Raw genomic sequence first — 24,971 nt, 5'->3', positions numbered from 1 at the left:
TCACAGCTGTCCTCTTCAGCCTGTCCCTGGGCTCGATAGTGCGCCCGCAATACACGCTGTGGTTAGACGCAAATGTTAGTTTATTTGGGCGCTTTTCAGCCGCGTAGGTTGTTGACTTGCAAACGCGCGCTCACAGGTGTCAGTCACAACTGTCCTCTTCAGCCTGTCCCTGGGCTCGATAGTGCGCCCGCAATACACGCTGTGGTTAGACGCAAATGTTAGTTTATTTGGGCGCTTTTCAGCCGCGTAGGTTGTTGACTTGCAAACGCGCTCACAGGTGTCAGTCACAACTGTCCTCTTCAGCCTGTCCCTGGGCTCGATAGTGCGCCCGCAATACACGCTGTGGTTAGACGCAAATGTTAGTTTATTTGGGTAGGTTTTGCAAGCACAGGTGTCAGTGGGTTGTTGCCTGTTGCAAGTGCGCCCGCTCACAGGTGTCAGTTTACAGGCTGTCCTCTTCACAGGTGTCCTGTCCCTGTCCTCTTCAGCCTGTCCCTGGGCTCGATAGTGCGCCCGCAATACACGCTGTGGTTAGACGCAAATGTTAGTTTATTTGGGTGCTTTTTATTTGGGCGTGAGGTTGTTGACTTGCAAACGCGCTCACAGGTGTCAGTCACAACTGTCCTCTTCAGCCTGTCCCTGGTCCCTGGGCCGCAATACACGCTGTGGCGCCAAATGTTAGTTTACGCGCTGTGGTTAGACGCAAATGTTAGTTTAGCCTTTGGGCTCGCTTTTCAGCGCGTGGGTTGACGCAAATGTTAGTTTATTTGGGGCTTTTCAGCCGCGTGGGTTGCTCACAGGTGTCAGTCACAACTGTCCTCTTCAGCCTGTCCCTGGGCTCGATAGTGCGCCCGCAATACACGCTGTGGTTAGACGCAAATGTTAGTTTATTTGGGGCTTTTCAGCCGCGTGGGTTGTTGACTTGCAAAGCGCGCTCACAGGTGTCAGTCACAACTGTCCTCTTCAGCCTGTCCCTGGGCTCGATAGTGCGCCCGCAATACACGCTGTGGTTAGACGCAAATGTTAGTTTATTTGGGCGCTTTTCAGCCGCGTAGGTTGTTGACTTGCAAACGGCGCTCACAGGTGTCAGTCACAACTGTCCTCTTCAGCCTGTCCCTGGGCTCGATAGTGCGCCCGCAATACACGCTGTGGTTAGACGCAAATGTTAGTTTATTTGGGTGCTTTTCAGCCGCGTGGGTTGTTGACTTGCTCACAGGTGTCAGTCACAACTGTCCTCTTCAGCCTGTCCCTGGGCTCGATAGTGCGCCCGCAATACACGCTGTGGTTAGACGCAAATGTTAGTTTATTTGGGCGCTTTTCAGCCGCGTGGGTTGTTGACTTGCAAAGCGCTCACAGGTGTCAGTCACAACTGTCCTCTTCAGCCTGTCCCTGGGCTCGATAGTGCGCCCGCAATACACGCTGTGGTTAGACGCAAATGTTAGTTTATTTGGGTTGTTTTCAGCACAGGTGTGGGTTGTTGACTTGCAAACGCGCTCACAGGTGTCAGTCACAACTGTCCTCTTCAGCCTGTCCCTGGGCTCGATAGTGCCTGCCCGCAATACACGCTGTGGTTAGACGCAAATGTTAGTTTATTTGGGGCTTTTCAGCCGGCGTGGGTTGTTGACTTGCAAACGCGCTCACAGGTGTCAGTCACAACTGTCCTCTTCAGCCTGTCCCTGGGCTCGATAGTGCGCCCGCAATACACGCTGTGGTTAGAGCGCAAATGTTAGTTTATTTGGGGCTTTTCAGCGTGAGGTTGTTGACTTGCAAACGCGCTCACAGGTGTCAGTCACAACTGTCCTCTTCAGCCTGTCCCTGGGCTCGATAGTGCGCCCGCAATACACGCTGTGGTTAGACGCAAATGTTAGTTTATTTGGGCGCTTTTCAGCCGCGTAGGTTGTTGACTTGCAAACGCGCTCACAGGTGTCAGTCACAACTGTCCTCTTCAGCCTGTCCCTGGGCTCGATAGTGCGCCCGCAATACACGCTGTGGTTAGACGCAAATGTTAGTTTATTTATTTGCTTTTCAGCCGCGTGGGTTGTTGACTTGCAAAGCGCGCTCACAGGTGTCAGTCACAACTGTCCTCTTCAGCCTGTCCCTGGGCTCGATAGTGCGCCCGCAATACACGCTGTGGTTAGACGCAAATGTTAGTTTATTTGGGCGCTTTTCAGCCGCGAGGTTGTTGACTTGCAAAGCGCGCTCACAGGTGTCAGTCACAACTGTCCTCTTCAGCCTGTCCCTGGGCTCGATAGTGCGCCCGCAATACACGCTGTGTTAGCGCGCAAATGTTAGTTTATTTGGGGCTTTTCAGCCGCGTAGGTTGTTGACTTGCAAGCGGCGCTCACAGGTGTCAGTCACAACTGTCCTCTTCAGCCTGTCCCTGGGCTCGATAGTGCGCCCGCAATACACGCTGTGGTTAGACGCAAATGTTAGTTTATTTGTTTTTCAGCCGCGTAGGTTGTTGACTTGCAAGCGCTCACAGGTGTCAGTCACAGGTGTCAGTCCTGGGCTGTCCTCTTCAGCCTGTCCCTGGGCTCGAGCCACAGGTGTCAGTCGCCCTGTCCCAATATAGTGCGCCCGCAATACACGCTGTGGTTAGACGCAAATGTTAGTTTATTTGGGCGCTTTTCAGCCGCGTGGGTTGTTGACTTGCAAACGCGCTCACAGGTGTCAGTCACAACTGTCCTCTTCAGCCTGTCCCTGGGCTCGATAGTGCGCCCGCAATACACGCTGTGGTTAGACGCAAATGTTAGTTTATTTGGCGCTTTTCAGCCGCGTAGGTTGTTGACTTGCAAACGCGCTCACAGGTGTCAGTCACAACTGTCCTCTTCAGCCTGTCCCTGGGCTCGATAGTGCGCCCGCAATACACGCTGTGGTTAGACGCAAATGTTAGTTTATTTGGGCGCTTTTCAGCCGGCGTGGGTTGTTGACTTGCAAACGCGCTCACAGGTGTCAGTCACAACTGTCCTCTTCAGCCTGTCCCCTCGATAGGGCTCGATACGCTGTGGCGCCAAATGTTAGTTTTTACACGCTGGTTGGTTAGCGCTCACAGGTGTCAGTCACAACTGTCCTCTTCAAATGTTAGTTTGACGCAAATTTGGGCGCGAGGTTGTTGACTTGCAAAGCTCACAGGTGTCAGTCACAACTGGTTCAGCCTGTCCTTGCGATAAACGCGCTCAAAGGTTTATTCAGTCGTGGGTTGTCCTTCTTCAGCCTCACAGGTGTCAGGCAACTGTCCTCTTCAGCCTGTCCCTGGGCTCGATAGTGCGCCCAATACACGCTGTGGTTACACGCTGTGGTTAGACGCAAATGTTAGTTTATTTGGGCGCTTTTCAGCTGCGTGAGGTTGTTGACTTGCAAACGCGGCTCACAGGTGTCAGTCACAACTGTCCTCTTCAGCCTGTCCCTGGGCTCGAGCAATACAGTGCGCAAATGTTAATACACGCTGTGGTTAGACGCAAATGTTAGTTTATTTGGGCGCTTTTCAGCCGCGTGAGGTTGTTGACTTGCAAAGCGCTCACAGGTGTCAGTCACAACTGTCCTCTTCAGCCTGTCCCTGGGCTCGATAGTGCGCCCGCAATACACGCTGTGGTTAGACGCAAATGTTAGTTTATTTGGGCGCTTTTCAGCCGCGTAGGTTGTTGACTTGCAAACGCGCTCACAGGTGTCAGTCACAACTGTCCTCTTCAGCCTGTCCCTGGGCTCGATAGTGCGCCCGCAATACACGCTGTGGTTAGACGCAAATGTTAGTTTATTTGGGCGCGTAGGTTGTTGACTTTCACAGGTGTCAGTCACAACTGTCCTCTTCAGCCTGTCCCTGGGCTCGATAGTGCGCCCGGTGTGGTTGACGCAAATGTTAGTTTATTTGGGCTTTTCAAGGTTGTTGACTTGCAAACGCTCACAGGTGTCAGTCACAACTGTCCTCTTCAGCCTGTCCCTGGGCTCGATAGTGCGCCCGCAATACACGCTGTGGTTAGACGCAAATGTTAGTTTATTTGGGTGCTTTTCAGCCGCGTAGGTTGTTGACTTGCAAACGCGCTCACAGGTGTCAGTCACAACTGTCCTCTTCAGCCTGTCCCTGGGCTCGATAGTGCGCCCGCAATACACGCTGTGGTTAGACGCAAATGTTAGTTTATTTGGGCGCTTTTCAGCGCGTGAGGTTGTTGACTTGCAAACGCTCACAGGTGTCAGTCACAACTGTCCTCTTCAGCCTGTCCCTGGGCTCGATAGTGCGCCCGCAATACACGCTGTGGTTAGACGCAAATGTTAGTTTATTTTTGCTTTTCAGCCGCGTGAGGTTGTTGACTTGCAAACGCGCTCACAGGTGTCAGTCACAACTGTCCTCTTCAGCCTGTCCCTGGGCTCGATAGTGCGCCCGCAATACACGCTGTGGTTAGACGCAAATGTTAGTTTATTTTAGGTTGTTGACTTGCAAACGCGCTCACAGGTGTCAGTCACAACTGTCCTTTTCAGCCGCTGTAGGTTGTTGACTTGCAAAGTGCGCTACACGCTGTGGTTGTCACGCAAATGTTAGTTTATTTCTTTTCAGCCGCGAGGTTGTTGTCCACAGGTGTCAGTCCTGTCCCTTCAGCCTGTCCCTGGGCTCGATAGTGCGCCCGCAATACACGCTGTGGTTAGACGCAAATGTTAGTTTATTGGGTGCTTTTCAGCGCGAGGTTGTTGACTTGCAAACGCGCTCACAGGTGTCAGTCACAACTGTCCTCTTCAGCCTGTCCCTGGGCTCGAGTAGCGCCCGCAATACACGCTGTGGTTAGACGCAAATGTTAGTTTATTTGGGCGCTTTTCAGCCGCGTGGGTTGTTGACTTGCAAACGCGCTCACAGGTGTCAGTCACAACTGTCCTCTTCAGCCTGTCCCTGGGCTCGATAGTGCGCCCGCAATACACGCTGTGGTTAGACAAATGTTAGTTTAATAGGTTGTTGACTTGCAAATTTCACAGGTGTCAGTCACAACTGTCCTCTTCAGCCTGTCCCTGGGCTCGATAGTGCGCCCGCAAGGTGTGGTTGACAAATGTTAGTTTAAGCCGTGGGTTGTTGACTTGCACAGGTGTGTCAGTCACAACTGTCCTCTTCAGCCTGTCCCTGGGCTCGATAGTGCGCCCGCAATACACGCTGTGGTTAGACGCAAATGTTAGTTTATTTGGGCGCTTTTCAGCCGCGTGGGTTGTTGACTTGCAAACGCGCTCACAGGTGTCAGTCACAACTGTCCTCTTCAGCCTGTCCCTGGGCTCGATAGTGCGCCCGCAATACACGCTGTGGTTAGACGCAAATGTTAGTTTATTTGGGCGCTTTTCAGCGCGCGTGAGGTTGTTGACTTGCAAACGCGCTCACAGGTGTCAGTCACAACTGTCCTCTTCAGCCTGTCCCTGGGCTCGATAGTGCGCCCGCAATACACGCGCTGTGGTTAGACGCAAATGTTAGTTTAATGTTAGTTTGTTTTGGGCGCTTTTCACAGGTGTCGTGGGTTGTTGACTTGCAGTGCGCAATACTCACAGGTGTTTAGTCACAACTGTCAGGTGTCTGTCCTCTTCAGCCTGTCCCTGGGCTCGATAGTGCGCCCGCAATACACGCTGTGGTTAGACGCAAATGTTAGTTTATTTGGGCGCTTTTCAGCCGCGTGAGGTTGTTGACTTGCAAACGCGCTCACAGGTGTCAGTCACAACTGTCCTCTTCAGCCTGTCCCTGGGCTCGATAGTGCGCCCGCAATACACGCTGTGGTTAGACGCAAATGTTAGTTTATTTGGGCGCTTTTCAGCCGCGTGGGTTGTTGACTTGCAAAGCGCGCTCACAGGTGTCAGTCACAACTGTCCTCTTCAGCCTGTCCCTGGGCTCGATAGTGCGCCCGCAATACACGCTGTGGTTAGACGCAAATGTTAGTTTATTTGGGCGCTTTTCAGCCGCGTAGACGAGGTTGTTGACTTGCAAGTTGTTGCTCACAGGTGTCAGTCACAACTGTCCTCTTCAGCCTGTCCCTGGGCTCGATAGTGCGCCCGCAATACACGCTGTGGTTAGACGCAAATGTTAGTTTATTTGGGCGCTTTTCAGCCGCGTGAGGTTGTTGACTTGCAAACGCGCTCACAGGTGTCAGTCACAACTGTCCTCTTCAGCCTGTCCCTGGGCTCGATAGTGCGCCCGCAATACACGCTGTGGTTAGACGCAAATGTTAGTTTATTTGGGTTGTTTTTCAGCCGCGTCACAGGTTGTTGACTTGCAAACGCGCGCTCACAGGTGTCAGTCACAGCTGTCCTCTTCAGCCTGTCCCTGGGCTCGATAGTGCGCCCGCAATACACGCTGTGGTTAGACGCAAATGTTAGTTTATTTGGGCGCTTTTCAGCCGCGTGAGGTTGTTGACTTGCAAACGCGCTCACAGGTGTCAGTCACAACTGTCCTCTTCAGCCTGTCCCTGGGCTCGATAGTGCGCCCGCAATACACGCTGTGGTTAGACGCAAATGTTAGTTTATTGGGGCTTTTCAGCGTGGGTTGTTGACTTGCAAAGCGCTCACAGGTGTCAGTCACAACTGTTCTTCAGCCTGTCCCTGGGCTCGATAGTGTGCGCCCGCACACAGGTGGTTCAAATGTTAGTTTATTTTGGGCGCGTGGGTTGTTGACTTGCAAACGCGCTCACAGGTGTCAGTCAACTGTCCTCTTCAGCCTGTCCCTGGGCTCGATAGTGCGCCCGCAATACCGCTGTGGTTAGACGCAAATGTTAGTTTATTTGGGCGCTTTTCAGCCGCGTGGGTTGTTGACTTGCAAACGCGCTCACAGGTGTCAGTCACAACTGTCCTCTTCAGCCTGTCCCTGGGCTCGATAGTGCGCCCGCAATACACGCTGTGGTTAGACGCAAATGTTAGTTTATTTATTTGCTTTTCAGCCGCGTGAGGTTGTTGACTTGCAAAGCGCGCTCACAGGTGTCAGTCACAACTGTCCTCTTCAGCCTGTCCCTGGGCTCGATAGTGCGCCCGCAATACACGCTGTGGTTAGACGCAAATGTTAGTTTATTTGGGCGGGTTTTTCAGCGCGTGGGTTGTTGACTTGCAAACGCGCTACACAGGTGTCAGGTTGTCACAACTGTCCTCTTCAGCCTGTCCCTGGGCTCGATAGTGCGCCCGCTGTGGTTAGACGCAAATGTTAGTTTACGCTGTAGGGTTAGCACGCGCGCTCAAATGTTAGTTTATTTGGGCGCTTTTCAATACGCGTGTGGTTAGTTTGTTGTTTATTTGACTTGCAAACGCTTGCTCACAGGTGTCAGTCACAACTGTCCTCTTCAGCCTGTCCCTGGGCTCGATAGTGCGCCCGCAATACACGCTGTGGTTAGACGCAAATGTTAGTTTATTTGGGGGCTTTTCAGCCAGGTGTCAGTCACAGGTTGTTGACTTGCAAACGCGCTCACAGGTGTCAGTCACAACTGTCCTCTTCAGCCTGTCCCTGGGCTCGATAGTGCGCCCGCAATACACGCTGTGGTTAGACGCAAATGTTAGTTTATTTGGGCGCTTTTCAGCCGCGTAGGTTGTTGACTTGCAAACGCGCTCACAGGTGTCAGTCACAGCTGTCCTCTTCAGCCTGTCCCTGGGCTCGATAGTGCGCCCGCAATACACGCTGTGGTTAGACGCAAATGTTAGTTTATTTGGGCGCTTTTCAGCCGCGTAGGTTGTTGACTTGCAAACGCGTCCCACAGGTGTCAGTCACAGCTGTCCTCTTCAGCCTGTCCCTGGGCTCGATAGTGCGCCCGCAAACACGCTGTGGTTAGACGCAAATGTTAGTTTATTTGGGCGCTTTACACGCTGTAGGGTTCTTGCAAACGCGCTCAAGGTGTTCACAACTTTATTTCAGCCTGTCCCTGGGCTCGATAGTGCGCCCGCAATACACGCTGTGGTTAGACGCAAATGGTTTATTTGGGGCTTTTTAGGTTGTTGACTTGCAAACGCGTCACAGGTGTCAGTCACAGCTGTCCTCTTCAGCCTGTCCCTGGGCTCGATTGTGCGCCCACAATACACGCTGTGGTTCGACGCGAATGTTAGTTTATTTTGGGCGTAGGTTTTCATCCGCAGCCTGTCCCTGGGTAGGTCGTTGACTTGCAAAGCGCGCAGGTGTCAGTCTCTGCATGTGTCAGTCATAGCTGTGGTTGTCCTCCTCAGCCTGTCCCAGGGGTTGACTTCGCGGCGCTCACAGGTGTCAGTCACAACTGTCAACACAGCCTGGTCCCTGGGCGACAGTGAGCCTCGCGTGAGGCTGTGGTTAGCGGGACAGGCATTTTGGCATCCTGTTGACTTGTCCGACCCACGTCTAATACACAATACTGACTCTTTGTGGCCCTGTCTAGACGCAAATGTTATGTTTTTTTTTGGGTGCTTTTTCAGCCGCGTAGGTCGTTGGCTTGTAAACACGCTTGCAGGTGTCACAGCTGTCCTCTTCAGCCTGTCCCAGGGCTCGCTCATGCGCCTGCAACACACACTCTGGTTCGTGACAGTGAGCCTCGCGTAGGCTTAGCGGGACAGGCGCTTTGGCATCCTCTTGCTTCCGACCTACGTCTAATACACAATACTGACTATATTGCTCATACTCAACAAACATTTTTGTTTTTTTAGCTGTGTTTGTAGACCCTCCATGCAGTCGAATGCATTTCCCGCTACGCATCATCTCGTCCTCTGGTGTGCCGGAGACCCGTCCTGCAATCCAACACATACATGTCTCTTACACTCATTTGGGTTATGTAAGATTTGTGGGTTTTTGTAATTATTTGTATAACACCTATTGCAAAACTTAATAAAAAGACATTCAATTTAGACAACCATTTCAGTTTTCAATGAATCACTGCACCCACCCACCCACACACAGGATGGTCTCCGTCTCACCTGGCCACTGTTGAACACCTCAGACCTTCATCTTCATCTTTCTCTTTGTCCTGTCAGGTGAGACACAAAAACACAGCAGACGTGGAATGTAACGGATTACTTTTACTCAAACACAGATTTAAGGTACTTGTTGTTACCTAACCATAATATAATCCATACCTGAAAGGGGTTTATATGCTTTTGATACTTAAAAGAAGACATGTAATAATGATTGTACAACTGAATAGAGATTTAGATATTTCAATATGGGTTAACTGAAATATTACCTCAGTGTAGCCTGAGGTAATTTGAGCCCAGTTGATTTTATTACTGAATAGTCCGAGAGCAGGCTGACTGTCCCAGCTACTCACAGGCATGCAGGAAAAATAGCAGGCAAGCTCTTCTACACTCCTCTGCTCTCGTGAAAGACACAGCTGCACACAGGAAAACACCGGCACAGGCGCACAGCCACAAAGCCTCTCAGGCAAGCAAACAAAATAGCATTGTACACTCTTCCCTTCTCCTCTCCTGTCCTCAGAGACACAGCTAAACACAGGCAAACAGGCATAAAGCCTCTCAGACATAAAGGCAAAACATCAGGGTACGCTATTCTACACTCCTCTGCTCTCCTCTGCTGTCCTCATAGACACAGCTACACACAGGCATAAAGCCTCTCAGGCACGCAAAAAAATAACAGGGTACTCTACACTCCTCTGCTCTTCCCGAGGAAGAGGACAGCAGATGTCTGCTGCTTTAACATCCCATATGGCAGTTTTTTCCACATGAACTGCTACTGTGCAGACTGTGGTCAGACTTTGGTCCACATGAACTGCGGCTGTGTAGACTGTATAACGGCTAAATGAGTATTCACGTTGAATTAGAGCCACAATGAGGCAACAAGCAGCCACACTCTTCTGCTCTCCTCTTCTCACAGACACAGACACACAGGCACAAAGGCACCATGACGCTCAGGTGCACATGCAAAAAAAAAGCAGGCATGCTCTTCTCCTATCCTCTCCTCATACCCTTCAACATCGTTTCTGGAAAAAACCTTCAACTATAACGTCTCATAGAAAATGTAAATTACTTTTCTTTAAAAAGGTAGCTCACATTAAATTAAAAATCAGTCATTACCTAACCCTCATTCTGAAAGAAGGTCAGGTTATTTTTTTCAGTTCACAAAACCCTCCTGGAGTTTCACATGAAAACAGATTGCCACATCCTCCCAAAAAACTGTAGTCAACAGCGGCTTTGTTTCAAACGGCTTTTGTTAAAATACAACTTTACAAAAAAATAAAAAGGCCTTCATACTGCTTGTCTATCGTAATCCAAGTTTTTAAAAGTCCAGACAAGCCACATTGACTATTGATTGGAAATATTAAGGGGGTGGATGGAGGCGGGAAAGAGCATAAATTGCTATTGTACACGGACGACATTTTGATGCTGGTAAAAGATCCATTGAGTTCAATACCCCACTTAATGGACACAATAAAATCATATTCCAAATTATCAGGATACAAAATTAATTGGACAAAGTCAGAAGGTATGCCTATTTCGGGATTATGTAATTCAACCTCAGTCTCACAGTTTGGGTTTAAAAGGGTTCCAAAAGGGATGAAATATCTGGGAATAAAACTGAGCCAGGATGTTGAGGAAATACTGGCAATAAACTTTGAACCAGTAATACAAAAAATAAAAACAAATCTAGATAAATGGTGTAAACTCAGGCTTACATTATGGGGAAAGGTTAATGTTATAAAAATGGTGGTATCACCACAATTCAATTACATACTTATGATGGTACCAGTTACTACTTCTCCTCAGATTTTCAAACGATATGACACAATAATTAAAGACTTCTTGTGGGAGGGAAAGGCCCAGAATTAAGCTTAGCAAAATGTGCTCACCTAGAGATAAAGGAGGACTGGGACTGCCAGACCCAAAATTGTATTGTATCTCCTTTGAAATGGCCAAAAATTGGACTAAAGATAATAAATTAGATTGGGTTTCTATTGAAAATAAGTTGGCTTCTCCATTCTCGCCTATAGATAGACTCTCTCAGTCTTTGTCGGATTTCTTCAATCCTATCATGTCACACTCCAAAGAAATTTGGACTAAAATACATAAGATGTTTAAACTTTCACACCATAAGCAATCCTACTCCCCTCTATGGTATAACTCCATAATTAAAATTGGGAAGACATCAGTATTTTGGAAAAAATGGCATGATAATGGTATATGTAACATTGCTGATCTTTTTGAACAGGACCTGTTTGTGTCATACTCTGACTTAACTAGAAAATACAAGCTCAAGGGGAAAGATCATTTTTGGAAGTACCTACAAATCAGGAGCTGTATTTCCACCAAGATTCAGTTCACAGTCGGAAACCCCATCTTGGACTATTTCACACAACCCAAGGAGTGCCATCGAGCTTCTGCATTCTATAAAACAACCAACCAACTACTCAGCAACAACTGTAATAACCTAGAAGTTATATGGGAGAAAGACCTAGGATGTATAATGGAGGACAGGGAATGGCTGAAGATAGTATCTGAAAATGGTAAATACATAAGGGAAGTGAAAAGGAAATTCACCCAATATAAAATAATGCACAGATATTATTGGACACCTTTAAGATTATACAGAATGGGAGTAATGAATAACAATTTGTGTTGGAAATGCCAGATAGAAGTAGGCACTCTAATACACTGCATTTGGGATTGCCCAGCTATCCAGCCGTTCTGGAGAAACATATTGGAATATTTAGGTAACTGGGCCAGAAGAAACCTACCAATATCTCCGAGACTCTGCCTATTAGGTCACAGAAGTCAATTACATAACATGTCAAGTAAAGAGTTTTCTGTAATCATGGTTGGCATTACTGCAGCTGCCAGGACGATACTGAAGCTTTGGAAAACACCTAAAATCCCAGCATTAAAAGAATGGGCCAACACCATGATAAAAACAGCTTCATATGAGCATATGCTAAACAGGATAAGCAAAGTAAAAAAAGATGAAGCACCAGCATGGGATAGTTTCTGGACATACATCACACTGACTGATAAACCTGTATTATGAATAACACTGCTAAGTATTCCAATATTGATGTGCCCCTAAAGCTGCTGATGTTATAGTCCTGTTGTACCTGATTTTATGTATACATGCATATGTCTATGTATTTATGTGTATATATTTGCTGTATATTATTGTTGTTTATGCTTGATTGCTCTGTCTATGGCCTAGACTCGGTTTGAATTGTATGAGTCAGTGTTAGAATGACTTTTCAATTCACTCACCAACATCACAATATCATTTTTACTTTAATTCTCATTTACCGCTGGCCCAATTCTCATCGCTCCCCTTGTTGGCGTTGGTGTCCTTTGCCCGCCCTCTCAGAGACATTTAGAGCAGCCACAGTTTCTCTCTCCCTCCTTTTCAGAAACAGGACAGCTCCTGTTTCTGCTAAACCTAGTCGTTTTACTCCCAGTACGTTGTTGAGTTATGGTTTTTCGTTGGACTATTTTCTGAAATGACTGCTTAAAATAAAACCTCTGTTTGCCTGCAACCACTTTTTGGCTTGTCTCTGCCCTACACCCCACCTGCTACAAAGAAAAGCCTCTCACGACATCACAAAACACACACACACACAGTCATTTCAACAGGGCAATACCGCAGATTCAGCAAAGGACCATTTACAGTTCTTTACAACCTATAAGATGCTTTGAAACCCTGTTGTGCATACTAGTTTGGAACAGTGCATTTTCAGTTTATTTTTTAAATAACTACTGTTTCCATTGGGTGCTTTGTTCAATGAAATTTGTCTACAGATGAAGACAAAAAAGGTGAAACCCACCCCATTGCATTTTCACAAATAGAATAAAGAGGGTGCGCTCTTCTACACTCCTCCGCTCTCCTGACAGACAGAGCTGCACACAGGCGCACTCTCCGACCGCTGGCTGACTCTCCGACCGCTGGCTGACTGTCCGACCGATGGCTGACTGTCCGACCGATGGCTGACTGTCCGACCGATGGCTGACTGTCCGACCGATGGCTGACTGTCCGACCGATGGCTGACTGTCCGACCGATGGCTGACTGTCCGACCGATGGCTGACTGTCCGACCGATGGCTGACTGTCCGACCGATGGCTGACTGTCCGACCGATGGCTGACTGTCCCAGCTACTCACAGGCATGCAGGAAAAATAGCAGGCAAGCTCTTCTACACTCCTCTGCTCTCGTGAAAAACACAGCTGCACACAGGAAAACACAGGCACAGGCGCACAGCCACAATGCCTCTCAGGCAAGCAAGCAAAATAGCATTGTACGCTCTTCCCTTCTCCTCTCCTGTCCTCAGAGACACAGCTAAACACAGGCAAACAGGCATAAAGCCTCTCAGACATAAAGGCAAAACATCAGGGTACGCTATTCTACACTCCTCTGCTCTCCTCTGCTGTCCTCATAGACACACAGGCATAAAGCCTCTCAGGCACGCAAGAAAAATAGCAGGGTACTCTACACTCCTCTGCTCTTCCCCGAGGAAGAGGACAGCAGATGTCTGCTGCTTTAACATCCCATATGGCAGTTTTGTCCACATGAACTGCTACTGTGCAGACTGTATAACGGCTAAATTAATATTCACGTTGAATTAGAGCCACAATGAGGCAAAAAGCAGCCACACTCTTCTGCTCTCCTCTTCTCACAGACACACAGGCACAAAGATGCTCAGGTGCATATGCAAAAACGCAGGCATGCTCATCTCCTATCCTCTCCTCTCATGAAAGACACAGCTGCACACAGGAAACACAGGCACAAGCGGACATCCACAAAGCCTCTCAGGCAGGCAAGCAAAATAGCATTGTACACTCTTCCCTTCTCCTCTCCTGTCCTCAGAGACACAGCTAAATACAGGCACAGAGGCATAAAGCCAAAGACAAAAAAGGTGAAACCCACCCCATTGAATTTTCACAAACAGAATAAAGATTTCACAAATATGAAACTGTGTTTTTAAGAAGAACGTAAATCCTACCTGAAGTGAAGTGTGACTGTGTCAATGATAAAGAGGTGACCTTCGTAGCCTCCTGCACGGGTGAGCCAGGCTGTTTGTTAAAAGCCTTCACCGAATGAGAGCCGTGCTAGCTTTAGTTTTCAGCCTGTCCCCAGATTGTGTGCTCCACTCTGCTGGGCTGCTCTGCTCCTGTTGTACTCTGTGGCAGTGCTTCATGCACCAGAGGACAGCAGATGTCTGTTCATTCTCTGAAGCGGGGGTTGACAGAAATACCTCTCTCCCCCCACAGTCTTACTGTGGGCTAGTTCCTGCTGCAAAACTTCTCACACAGAAACACACAATTTTCATGGTAAACTTTAACATCCCATATGGCAGTTTTGTCCACATTAACTGCTACTTATGTGCAGACTGTAACACGGCTAAATGAATAGTCACTGTGAATTTGAGCAACAAAGCAACCACACTCTTCTGCTCTCCTCTTCTCACAGACACACACTGTGGCATCATAAGCGGACGTGTGGTATAGGGACGCCATTTTCCTCTACAGGAGTGGCTACCCAGGGACCAATTGGCTGCCACCCACACTACAAGTCCCAGAATGCACTGCACAGGGAGGTGCAAATGCCTCAGCCTGTTGATTACTGCAGGTGCTCATGCACTGGAAGAAGACAAGGAGAGCAGAGGCAGAGAGAAGAATGGCAGAGGTCATGGGGAAAGAACCTAAGCTACCAGGACTTTGCTAAACCTAGTCGTTTTACTCCCAGTACGTTTTTGAGTTTGAGTTACTGTTTTTCGTTGGACTATTTTCTGAAAAGACTGCTTAAAATAAAACCTCTTTTACAGTAAAGACCTTTCAGTAATATTTTTCTCTGTGTGTGTCCCTCCAGGAGCAGATCCAGATGTGATATATAACAAAAAAACTTTCCACAACATGAATGATTAAAACACAGTACTCACTTTGACAAATGTATCTCCAATGATTTTCATTTTCTCTTCTGGGTTGGTAGTCATATTCAAAGTCTCGCTGATGCGTTTTCGTGGCCTCCTGTCCTCCTCAGAGATGGGGAAGGTTGTCGTTCCGTTGTAGAAGGTGTGAGCTGCATTTACCACTAAATACAGCAACATTTTAGAGGCTTAAAAAGAGAAAGGCAGTATAAGGAAGTACAATGGGATGTACTCACTTGAGGTCTTATTGTACCACCCCATACTTCATTTAGACCAGCAGGACTTTTGTCCCTACCTTTGAGTTTGATGCCCAGCTTGGTGAGGGCCTACTCCACACTCTGACTCGCTCTCTCTCTTCCTCATGAAGCCGTTGTCGATGTGAACTGCTATCACTTGGTCCTGGTTAAGAGCTTTGTTAAGGAGAGCTATGCAAACTGTTGAGTCTACCCCACCACTCAGCAGCACCTGAAAAAAATCATTACAGTCAGTCATTAACTGTGCAGCCAGATAGTTGAGTAGTGACATCCAACTGCTTTAGGGATACATTTGTGACCCTGCTAGATTAAGGAGGATGTATTAAAACCCTTGCACTTACTCTGTCTTGCTCTCTAATAAGCTGTATGTCTAATTTCTAGTTATGTTAGCCTCCCAATGTATTAGTCATGTTGTCTTTGATATATCTGGGGGGGTTCTGGTGGCAGGGTGTAAAATATTAGGCATTATGAACTTCCTCAAAAAGGACGTGACCACTACAGCCTTGACACTTCTTTAGTTATAATTAGCGGACTACCAACTCTTGGGAATCACACACCCACAATACCACACTTGCCAATTGCTACTGCAGAAACAAACTACAACAAGAGTATAGTAACAAAGGATGAAAGACATATCCCTCAGACTGTAGTAGAGGAAAAAGAAACTGAGGCTGCATGCATTTCTTTAAATATAAATCCTGTGCTTTGAGCCTGTTTCTTACACTCATTTACGAAGAACTTTTACCATTGCCATTTTCCTCTTGGAATGCCACTTATACATTCAAGAAACTATTATAACATACAAAAATAAATAAATCAGGATTTCAGATAGATTTGGAAAAATAAACAGACAAAATACAGATTGAACATTCTTCTCAGAGATGTAAATTCATACACAGTCCGAGGCCGAGCATATACAAACAAATATAGCGGTTTATTTGGAACTTGCATGTGAGTATACGACCACAATCTATTTTTAATTATTTTATTGAGGGCCACAACCAATCTCACGTTCTGCTCACCGGCAATGATGTTGCCTCTTTAAAGCCATCAGCCACTTTATCAACGCTATCTCCATGGGTTAGCAGGACCAGTTCCTCCTTCTGAAGGCCTCTGGTAAGATAAACACAGATGCTGACGTCAGAGGAAGATGTGTGGTGTTCAATAACATTACATATAATAGTATTATGTTTACAGGCCCACCTTTCACTGGGTCCCGGGGAGACAGTAATTAAATACTTTTAGCCAATTATTTTAGACTCTGCAGTATTTGTGTAACAGACAGGGTAAAATATGTGACTGCTGGAATGCTTCTGCACTTTATCTAGCATATATGGCACTGGGACAAACCCGTTGAGAAGCGGTTGGGTTTTACAGACAAAACAACATAGTGGTAGCTGCCATTACAGACAATAGATACACGTAAAAACACAAATAACAGCTACAAACATACACCCAGGCTACATACACACACATAAATAAATAAAAATACAATGCAGAACGCTGTGTGTGTGTGTGTGTGTGTGTGTGTGTGTGTGTGTGTGTGGTTGTGTCTGTCTGTCTGTCTCTCTTGAAAATAGTGTAAACAAATTAATAAATTCCACTGTTGAGCTCTGTGTCAGACTGATACCTACGGTGTCAGGGTTTAACAAGAGACCATGTTAACAGGCGTCAGCCAAATGCGTTTTTACAACAGCTGTTGGAAATGGGAAGAGACTACGTAGCTAGCTGTCTGCGTGAATGCCTTTTTAAGTTGTCATTAAAATGTTAACACATAACGATGTTTACCTCTCTGATTTGCCTCTGGAGTCTTGTCTGAGGAAACTTGTCGACCGCGCGTTTGAATGTGGCTTGCTGTTAACACACGGGACGGCTCCGTGGCTGTGTGACATAGAGACGGAGGAGTGAATGAAACGCTGTTGAGCGAATATGCTGCATGTTTGAAATAGCGTTACAGAAATTAATAAACAAACGGTGTTGGCTGCAGGGCGCACCGCGGCACATTAGCTAGTCTCTGGGTGGGAAACCCTGGCTCACCTTCGTGTCTCCTCTCTCCAAGGCTAGCTAGTTAGTATTCAGGTGCACCGCTTTAATCTGCCTGTGTGGAACGCTCGCCTACGGACGTTAGTTCCGCCTTTACAGAGACACATATATGTATCAGTGAGACAACAGGCTTTGCTCACCGAAAAATATATTAGGTTTACAGAGACACATATATGTATCAGTGAGACAACAGGTAAGTGTTTAGTGCTTTGCTCTTTATACCAGAAATTTGTGTGTTTGATCCCACCTTGGAAATTATTTTTCAAACGAGAAAATACTTTTTAATTCCATCAATGTTACACTGACAATGTTTTCAAAGCAGATATTCATATATATATAAACACCACACTGTCATTAGTGACACACGAGACATTCACATAAATCGATATCCCAGCTGTCAGCTGCTGGCTTCTGGTGTAATCGCACCCCCATGTGGCGAACAGTGGGAACTACATGCAGAGCTGCAGATACAGACATGAACACATATGGAATTATGTACTTAACAAAAACTTGTGAAATAACTGAAACATGTGTTATATTCTACATTCTTCAAAGTAGCCACCCTTTGCTTTTTTTATTAATAAGGGAAAATTCCACTAATGAACCCTGACAAAGCACACCTGTGAAGTGAAAACCATTTTAGGTGAATACCTCATGAAGCTCATAATCTCTCTCTCTCTCTCTCTCTCTCTCTCTCTCTCTCTCTCTCTCTCTCTCTCTCTCTCTCTCTTTCTCTGTGTCTCTCAATTTCAATTTCATGTTGCTTTATTGGCATGTCAAAAAAAATACATCTGTGTTGCCAAAGCATAAGAACAAACATACATATAAAATGACAAGGAGTAAATACATCTGCTGTAGTAATAATAATAATAATAATAATAATAATAATAATAATACAAGTAAACATATTATAATTATGATATAAATGCAGATACTAAACAACTTCTGTGCCGTTCCCTCAGAGGGTACATTGAAACATTATATACAAAAAAATAAATAAATACAAATAACTAAAATAATAAATTAGAAAAGAAATGATAATCTATACAATTCTCTATTTATTGTTCCTTGTATTGTGGCAGGAGAAGACATATTTAGCTGCTAGCCATGCCGTGTTTTTATCTTCCCCTAATAAAAAAGGAAGCTTTTTGTCCTCAGTGTAGGTAGTGAAGCCTGGTATGTGTTATGTACGAATTTTTGGAAATATTTGTTTCTTAAGCCTTCATATTTGGGACATGTACATAGGAAATGTAATTCTGTTTCGATATCCTGGTGGCAGTGTGTACAGACTCGTTCCTCTCTTGGTCTCCACACTTTTAAATGTCGACCTCTTTCAATTTCAAGCTCATGGTCACTGACTCTGTATTTTGTTAAAATTCATATTTCTTTTGGATTTTTTGTCTTGAGATATTCAGCCAATTTTATATCTCTGTTCAGGGATTGCTAACAGAGGAGTTTGTGTTGTATTTTATTTTCATTTTGCCATTGTTCTGCATACTCGTCTTTTAATTTAGTTTCAAATCTTTTGATTGAAGACTGAGGATTGTGTCTGTGGCGGCTCTGAGGCTCAGTGTACCTGTCTCTCTCCCTACCTGTCTGTCTATTACTGACTGAGTTTAGCTCAGTGTAACTGTCTCTCTCTCTACCTGTCTGTCTATTACTGACTGTGTTTAGCTCAGTGTACCTGTCTCTCTCTATACCTGTCTGTCTATTACTGACTGTGTTTAGCTCAGTGTACCGCTGAGCCAGCTTGTCCAGGGGGTGGACATCTGAACACTGCTGGTTGCTCTGTGTCTCTCTCTCTCTCTCTCTTTCTCTCTCTCTGTCTGTTTAAGTGAATTGAATAGGTTTACAGAGACACATCTTAGCATCAGTGAGTCAATAGGCAAGTGGTTAGTGCTTTGCTCTCTATACTAGATAGTTGTGTGTTTGATCCCAGCATGGGAATATTTTTTTTCAAACGAGAAAATATTTTTAATTCCATCAATGGTACACTGACAATGTTTTCAAAGCAGATATTCATATGTATATAAACACCACACTGTCATTAGTGGCACACCAGACGTTCACATAAATCGATATCCCAGCTGTCAGCTTCTGGCTTCTGGTGTAATCGCACCCCCATGTGGCGAACATTGGGAACTACATGCAGAGCTGCAGATAGATCTGTGGTAGAACACATATGGAATTATGTACTTAACAAAAACTTGTGAAATAACTGAAACATGTGTTATATTCTACATTCTTCAAAGTAGCCACCCTTTTTTTTTTTTTTATTAATAAGGGAAAAGTTCCACTAATTAACCCTGACAAAGCAAGGGTTGTAACGTTAACAGGTCAACAACAATGTAGAAGATATAAAACAGATGTTTACGGCCCTTATTAATCTCAATTTCAACCGATTCACTATGCATCATTAAAGAACATTGTTTCACTTTAAAATAGTTCTTGGGAAAATTATTTGGATCTTCCACTTCAGTATATGTACTACTACCAAAGTGTGTAAATACTCTGTAAGTAAAAGTCCTGACCATTTAACAAGTACAAGTACAACACTATCAGCATCAAATACACCTAATGGACTAATGGTTTCAGCTGAAGCCAAGACAAAAGGTTACATAAAGTAAAGTAAAGTAAATAAGCCCATTAGATAATGGTTTGTCCATCATTATTAATTAATTGTTCATACATAATTCATCATCAGTAAAGCATTTGTTCAAACAGTTATAAATGGTTTGTTCATAGTAAATAAGCCTATCTAGAAAAATACGTTTCTAAGTACAAGATTTATACTTATATAAATAATGAAACAACCGTTTGTAAATGAAATCATTTCCCATTATAAACCAGTTGCAAACTATTACTAACTGCTCTGCTCATCATTTGTAAAGCAGTGCTCCTATGTTAATTCTCATAAATGAAGCATTTGTATATATAGAAGTTTGACACTAAAAAAAGTATTACGAAAACCATTGGTAAATTAAATAATTTTCCCTTTATAAACAATTTACAAGCTATTAGTAATGTATTGTTTGTCATTTGTAAAGCATGGTTCCTACATTCATTCTAATCAGTAAAGCCTTGTAAATACAGTTAGTAAATGGTTTGTCCATAGTAAGTAAGCCCATCTAAAACGTATATGAGTTGATTTGCTAATAATTAAAAAATGATGCATTAACCATTTGTAAATTAAGAAATTCTACCACAACATTAACTAGGTACTCAGGAATGTATACCGTCAGTTAAAACTAGGAAGTTAATGATTAACAGACTATCCAGACCTACATTTGTTTATGCCATAAATTAAATGGGCTGGGGTGTTAATACATCTGTTACAAATACTTATCAATAATGTAATCCATGACTAATTCAGGAGTTCCTACTGGTTAGTTAAGTACATTGTGTGAGCCCATCTACATTGACCACTTTCTACGCTTTAAAAATCAGAGAGAAGTGGCTGTAAGCAGAAGCGGTGCGTGTGAGGTTGCAATTGACCGTGTAACACTTTGTCTTTCAGTGTAATCATACCAAAGCTACTAGTCTACTCTCCCAACTACCCTACTACCACAGAATCAACGAGTCCCCAATAGGATCACAGCACACTGGTATCATTGTTAAGGTAAGACGGTAATCTTCCCTGTGTTGTCTCTGTGTAAGACCTTTAACATTTCTCTCCAATTGTAATGGTAAGTGGGTTTATAGCTACCCACTGAACCTTGAAAGTCGACAACATTGCCTTGGTAATCACCCATGTACACCTCGGGCACGCCAAGATCAGGAGATAGTTTAACATTGAAATAATAGAAGGGTCCCGTAGGATGTGGCTCCAGTCGTAGGCTATGAGAGTTGTACATCTGTGCAATGGCAGCGGACTGGTTGAAGAGGAGACAGAGGATACATCGACATGGCTCGAGCTGCTGAATCTCTCCGGTTTTGGTTCTGCTCGACACGAAGCACTCGTAAGACTGCGGTGAAATCAGCGCCATGAGCGGCTTGGGATTGTCCAGAGGGTTCAAAAGCATGCCCTTGCAACCCTCCCTGTTGGCACATGAGGGTAGATCTTGATCGTTAAGCATGATACACAGCAGTGATCTATTGTACACGTTGCGAGAAAGAGCCCTGCCTGCTATAGCGCGTTCTGCAAACGACGCTAGCAGAGGACGCGGGTTCCTGGCCAGTAGTTGCAACACGGTCAGCACAGGGGTGCAGCTGGCGCACATAGGGTTCCTGGCGCAGCTGGACATACACATGCATGTGTGTACTTGCGGCGCAAAGCACTCAGGGAAAAGGGCTCTGATGTCTGATGGGGACAAGTGTCTACTCTGTGACACCTTGTCAAAGACCTGTGTTCTCATAACGTCCCTATAAGTGGCAGTCGTTTCCGCTGCATACATGAGGGAGGTATTGGTCACCATGTCCCCACACGGCTCTTTGTGCTTGTCCAACCTATACAAGGTATGGATCTCACGTCTAGACCTTTGATTCAAGGCCCTTGAGCATTTCAAACATTGAGAGCCCTGGTTTTGTAGCCATTCAGAGGAACAACGAGTACACATCCAGTCACAGCATACTTTCTCCTTGGCGCTTTCGAAGCATGCACACACGGTGCAGATGAACCCTGACAGCGTTGGGCAGTTTGTGAAGTGAGGCTCGCTCAAGTGCCAGTCCGGATTGTTTTTGAAGCATTTAGAACACACTCTGACGTTACATTGACAACGGAGTTTAATCCCCGCCCTGTTCTTGTCTTTACTGCTTTTAACCAAGGTCACCAGGCACACTAAACACTTTGCACTGGACGAGTTGAGACGTTTGTTCTTGGTCGCGGCCCCGATGTTTCTGTAAGTAACTGTGGCCACTCTCCGGTAAAGATTTGTCGCTTTCCGCACCGCTCCCACCATTGTTTCTGTACGTTTCCTGTCGCAGTCTCTCAGCAGGCCCTCAGGAACTAGGCCAGTGAACGCAGGGTTGTCGTCGATGGATCCTGTCGTTTTGTGCTGCTCGCTGTTCAAGGTCCCTGTGATCGGGGACATGGTGTACATTCCCGCAGCGGTGGGTTTCAAGTTGAGGGATCTTAAGGAAGAGCTAGTGAATACAGCTTGCCCGGCTCACAGATACAGCTTTGGACACGCAGTGAGGACACTGCGTCTGCACGCGTTTAAGGAAACTCGGTGCTCGTGTGAGTCGGTTTCTTGTTCGAAGCCGCGGAATGAATGCTTGGAGGAACAGCACGTCGCCCCTTTTGTACCTGATGCCACAGGGAACGCCTGCCTGTTGCGGGGTGGGGCGAGGCGAGGGACGAATGTAGGGTACGGATCTAGCGGGATGCTTTGGGCGTATGAACTGGACACTGTGGTTATGGCACACAGTTGGCTGATGCGGAATCGAAGCCTCAAATACCCCAAGTGCTGTGGGGCCGTGCTTGTTTATCAGCTCAAAAAGTCACCAAGTCTGCCTCCGGGTTTGTACGTCTACAGAACACACCCGCGTCACTTTGGCTGCGTTGTGGAGAGACCCTTGACGGTCGTGGAACAGTTCAACTTTGATGGTCACCAGAAGCAGTTTAGCAGCAGAGGGGAAGAGCTACCCGGCGACATTACCATAGATATGTTCCCCGGCCATGAGAATTTAAGCGCCCTGTACGTGATCAACTGGAATCTCGCCGTGTCCCCACGGGAGTACGGGAACAGAATGTACGGAGAGGCAAGAGCCTTGGATCTCATCACACGCTGCTCGACGCCACCCGAGATTGCATGCGGGTATCACGAGGTAGCTGTGCGGACAGAGCGGATGTGTGTCATAGATCTAAGGTGGAGGGCATTCGACACTAAGACTGCTTGCATCAATGCGATCCCCAAACTGCGGGGACTGCAAGCTGTCGTGTGGTCAAACCACAGCAACAACGTTCAGGACATCGAGTGTAAAGTTTTAGCGTGGCTCTTCAGCCAAGCAAACAAACTACCAAATGAGGTGCAGATGGTAGACCACAGAAACGAACTACACGGAATTAGGTACATACTCATGGACATGGACACGTTTCACGTGCATCTACCCGAGCCTCCTAGTCGGAACAAATCGTTCTTCATGCACACGTCCTTTACAGGAGATGTGGATCTGGCCACTAGCACGATCGGCCGGGTGCCAGGAAATAGGAGTAGAATGGGCTCTCCGTGTCCAAATTCATTGGCGTTTAGTTTCTGGTATTCCTTACCTGGTTTGAGACGCTACCAACCTACACCGTTTAGCTGCGGGATCAAGCACGGGCGCGCCTCAGCTATCACCGATGGGCTCAAGGCGTCCTTGGTAGAATGGACGCTCAAGCAGGATGGAAGTAGTTGCATGGCAATTGCTGTGCAACATACTCTGTACTATCATGCCAGGGACATGAAATACCAGATGATGGTATGTCATACGGTCAGGGACACTGACACATCACTGCAAATATTCAGACTTTGACAGTACGGCGATGACTTTTTATTGTCACATACACATACATGTAGCAAAATTCATTCTCTGCGTTTAACCCATCCCTCAAGGGAGCAGTGGGCAGCCATTTACAGCGCCCGGAGACCAACTCCATATCTGAGCCAGTGCCTTGAGAACATACAAACTCCACACAGAAAGGCCCAGAACAACCTGGATTCAAACCTAGAACCTTCTTGCGTTGAGATCACAGTGCTATGCATTGGGCCACCACCATGTTGCACACTAATCGCCATTTCACATCTTTTCTTTTTTATAAAGCGTTGCGCAATGGAGCCCCGGGATGAAGTGGTCATGTGGAGGACTGTCGCAACAGCTGTCTACTATGGAGCCCTCGAAGGTCATCATCGTGATAGAACGTTTGCCTGCACAGATGATATCATACAATACTTGTACACATACCAGGATAAACAAGGGACCCCAGGCTCTACTACCACTCCGAGAAGCTAATGCGTGGTTCCGTGAGTCTCAATATGTTCTCCGATGACCACAGTAGGTCTTGCATACTGTGCTGGAATATATTGATGACAGCAACTGGTGGTAGTTTTAGGGCTGAGACCACTGCCCGGAGGATGACTGTGATCAGTGTCTGGGAGTGCTTGGAACACTTGGCTGTTATGCACACACCTCACTTTGTGAAGCTGTTTGTGGAACTCGCGCAGAGCAAACGGTACGTTTTTCACAAGACTGCAGAGGCCAGAAGCCGTATTGCCAGCTACGTGTTTGGAAAACTCCAAACAAACAGCATCGGATTTGACCAATGAGACACTGCTGAAAGGTTCCTAAAGCTATGGTCGAGATTACAAGACAAACGAAGTGCCAGGACACTGACGGTGTCCATCCCTTGGTATCTCGAGTTGCAAACCGATGATGCTAATAACAAATGGAACATAAGGCGTGACGCATTTGTTGGCAGAAAACCTGAACCGCTGTACACATTCCTGAAGACACAGTGCCTATGTCACGAAATAGGTCACACTGCCACACGCTCTGCCAATGTAGATGTGACAACAAAGATAACAACACTGCCCAGGCGAGACGTGTGTACGTTCTCGTTGAGGGTGATGCTCCCCAAGAGACACATCGAAGATGTTCTACATTCAGCTGTAAAGGCTTACAAAGACAGACAAGCCTCTCGTGGGACCTGGAGTCTCGCAGCCCAGAGGATGGATTTGGAACACATGGCCTGCTGCAAAATGCTGGCACCCAGGCTTGATTGTCTGGTGTTTGAGGCTGCGAACGATGTGAATAAGGAGAAAGTGGCAATGATGCATGTGGTGACGACTCTGCATCATCAATGGCAGACCTTGGACTCTTGGATGGCAAGCGTGCGAGTCAAGTCACTGAACCAGGACCAGCTCGCCTCTCAAATCAACAAGGTCCTCCTAGGAATA

General features: G+C 46.3%; 1 protein-coding gene across 1 annotated transcript; it reads right to left on the bottom strand.

The window, feature by feature from the left end:
* Positions 1-8,375: 8,375 nt before the first annotated feature.
* On the bottom strand, positions 8,376-16,946 carry LOC114551639 (GMP synthase [glutamine-hydrolyzing]-like). The gene is given in 7 exon segments (XM_028572648.1): positions 8,376-8,685; positions 8,872-8,921; positions 14,813-14,964; positions 15,096-15,147; positions 15,149-15,329; positions 16,066-16,167; positions 16,843-16,946. Coding segments are annotated over 7 exon segments (681 nt in total). The 3' UTR covers positions 8,376-8,645.
* Positions 16,947-24,971: the final 8,025 nt, after the last annotated feature.

This window comes from Perca flavescens, unplaced genomic scaffold (genome assembly GCF_004354835.1).
Source record: "Perca flavescens isolate YP-PL-M2 unplaced genomic scaffold, PFLA_1.0 EPR50_1.1_unplaced_scaf_3, whole genome shotgun sequence".
Taxonomy (NCBI): Eukaryota; Metazoa; Chordata; class Actinopteri; order Perciformes; family Percidae; genus Perca; species Perca flavescens.
Note: the sequence above shows the minus strand (reverse complement) of the source record. Positions and strands in the feature narration are given on the sequence as shown.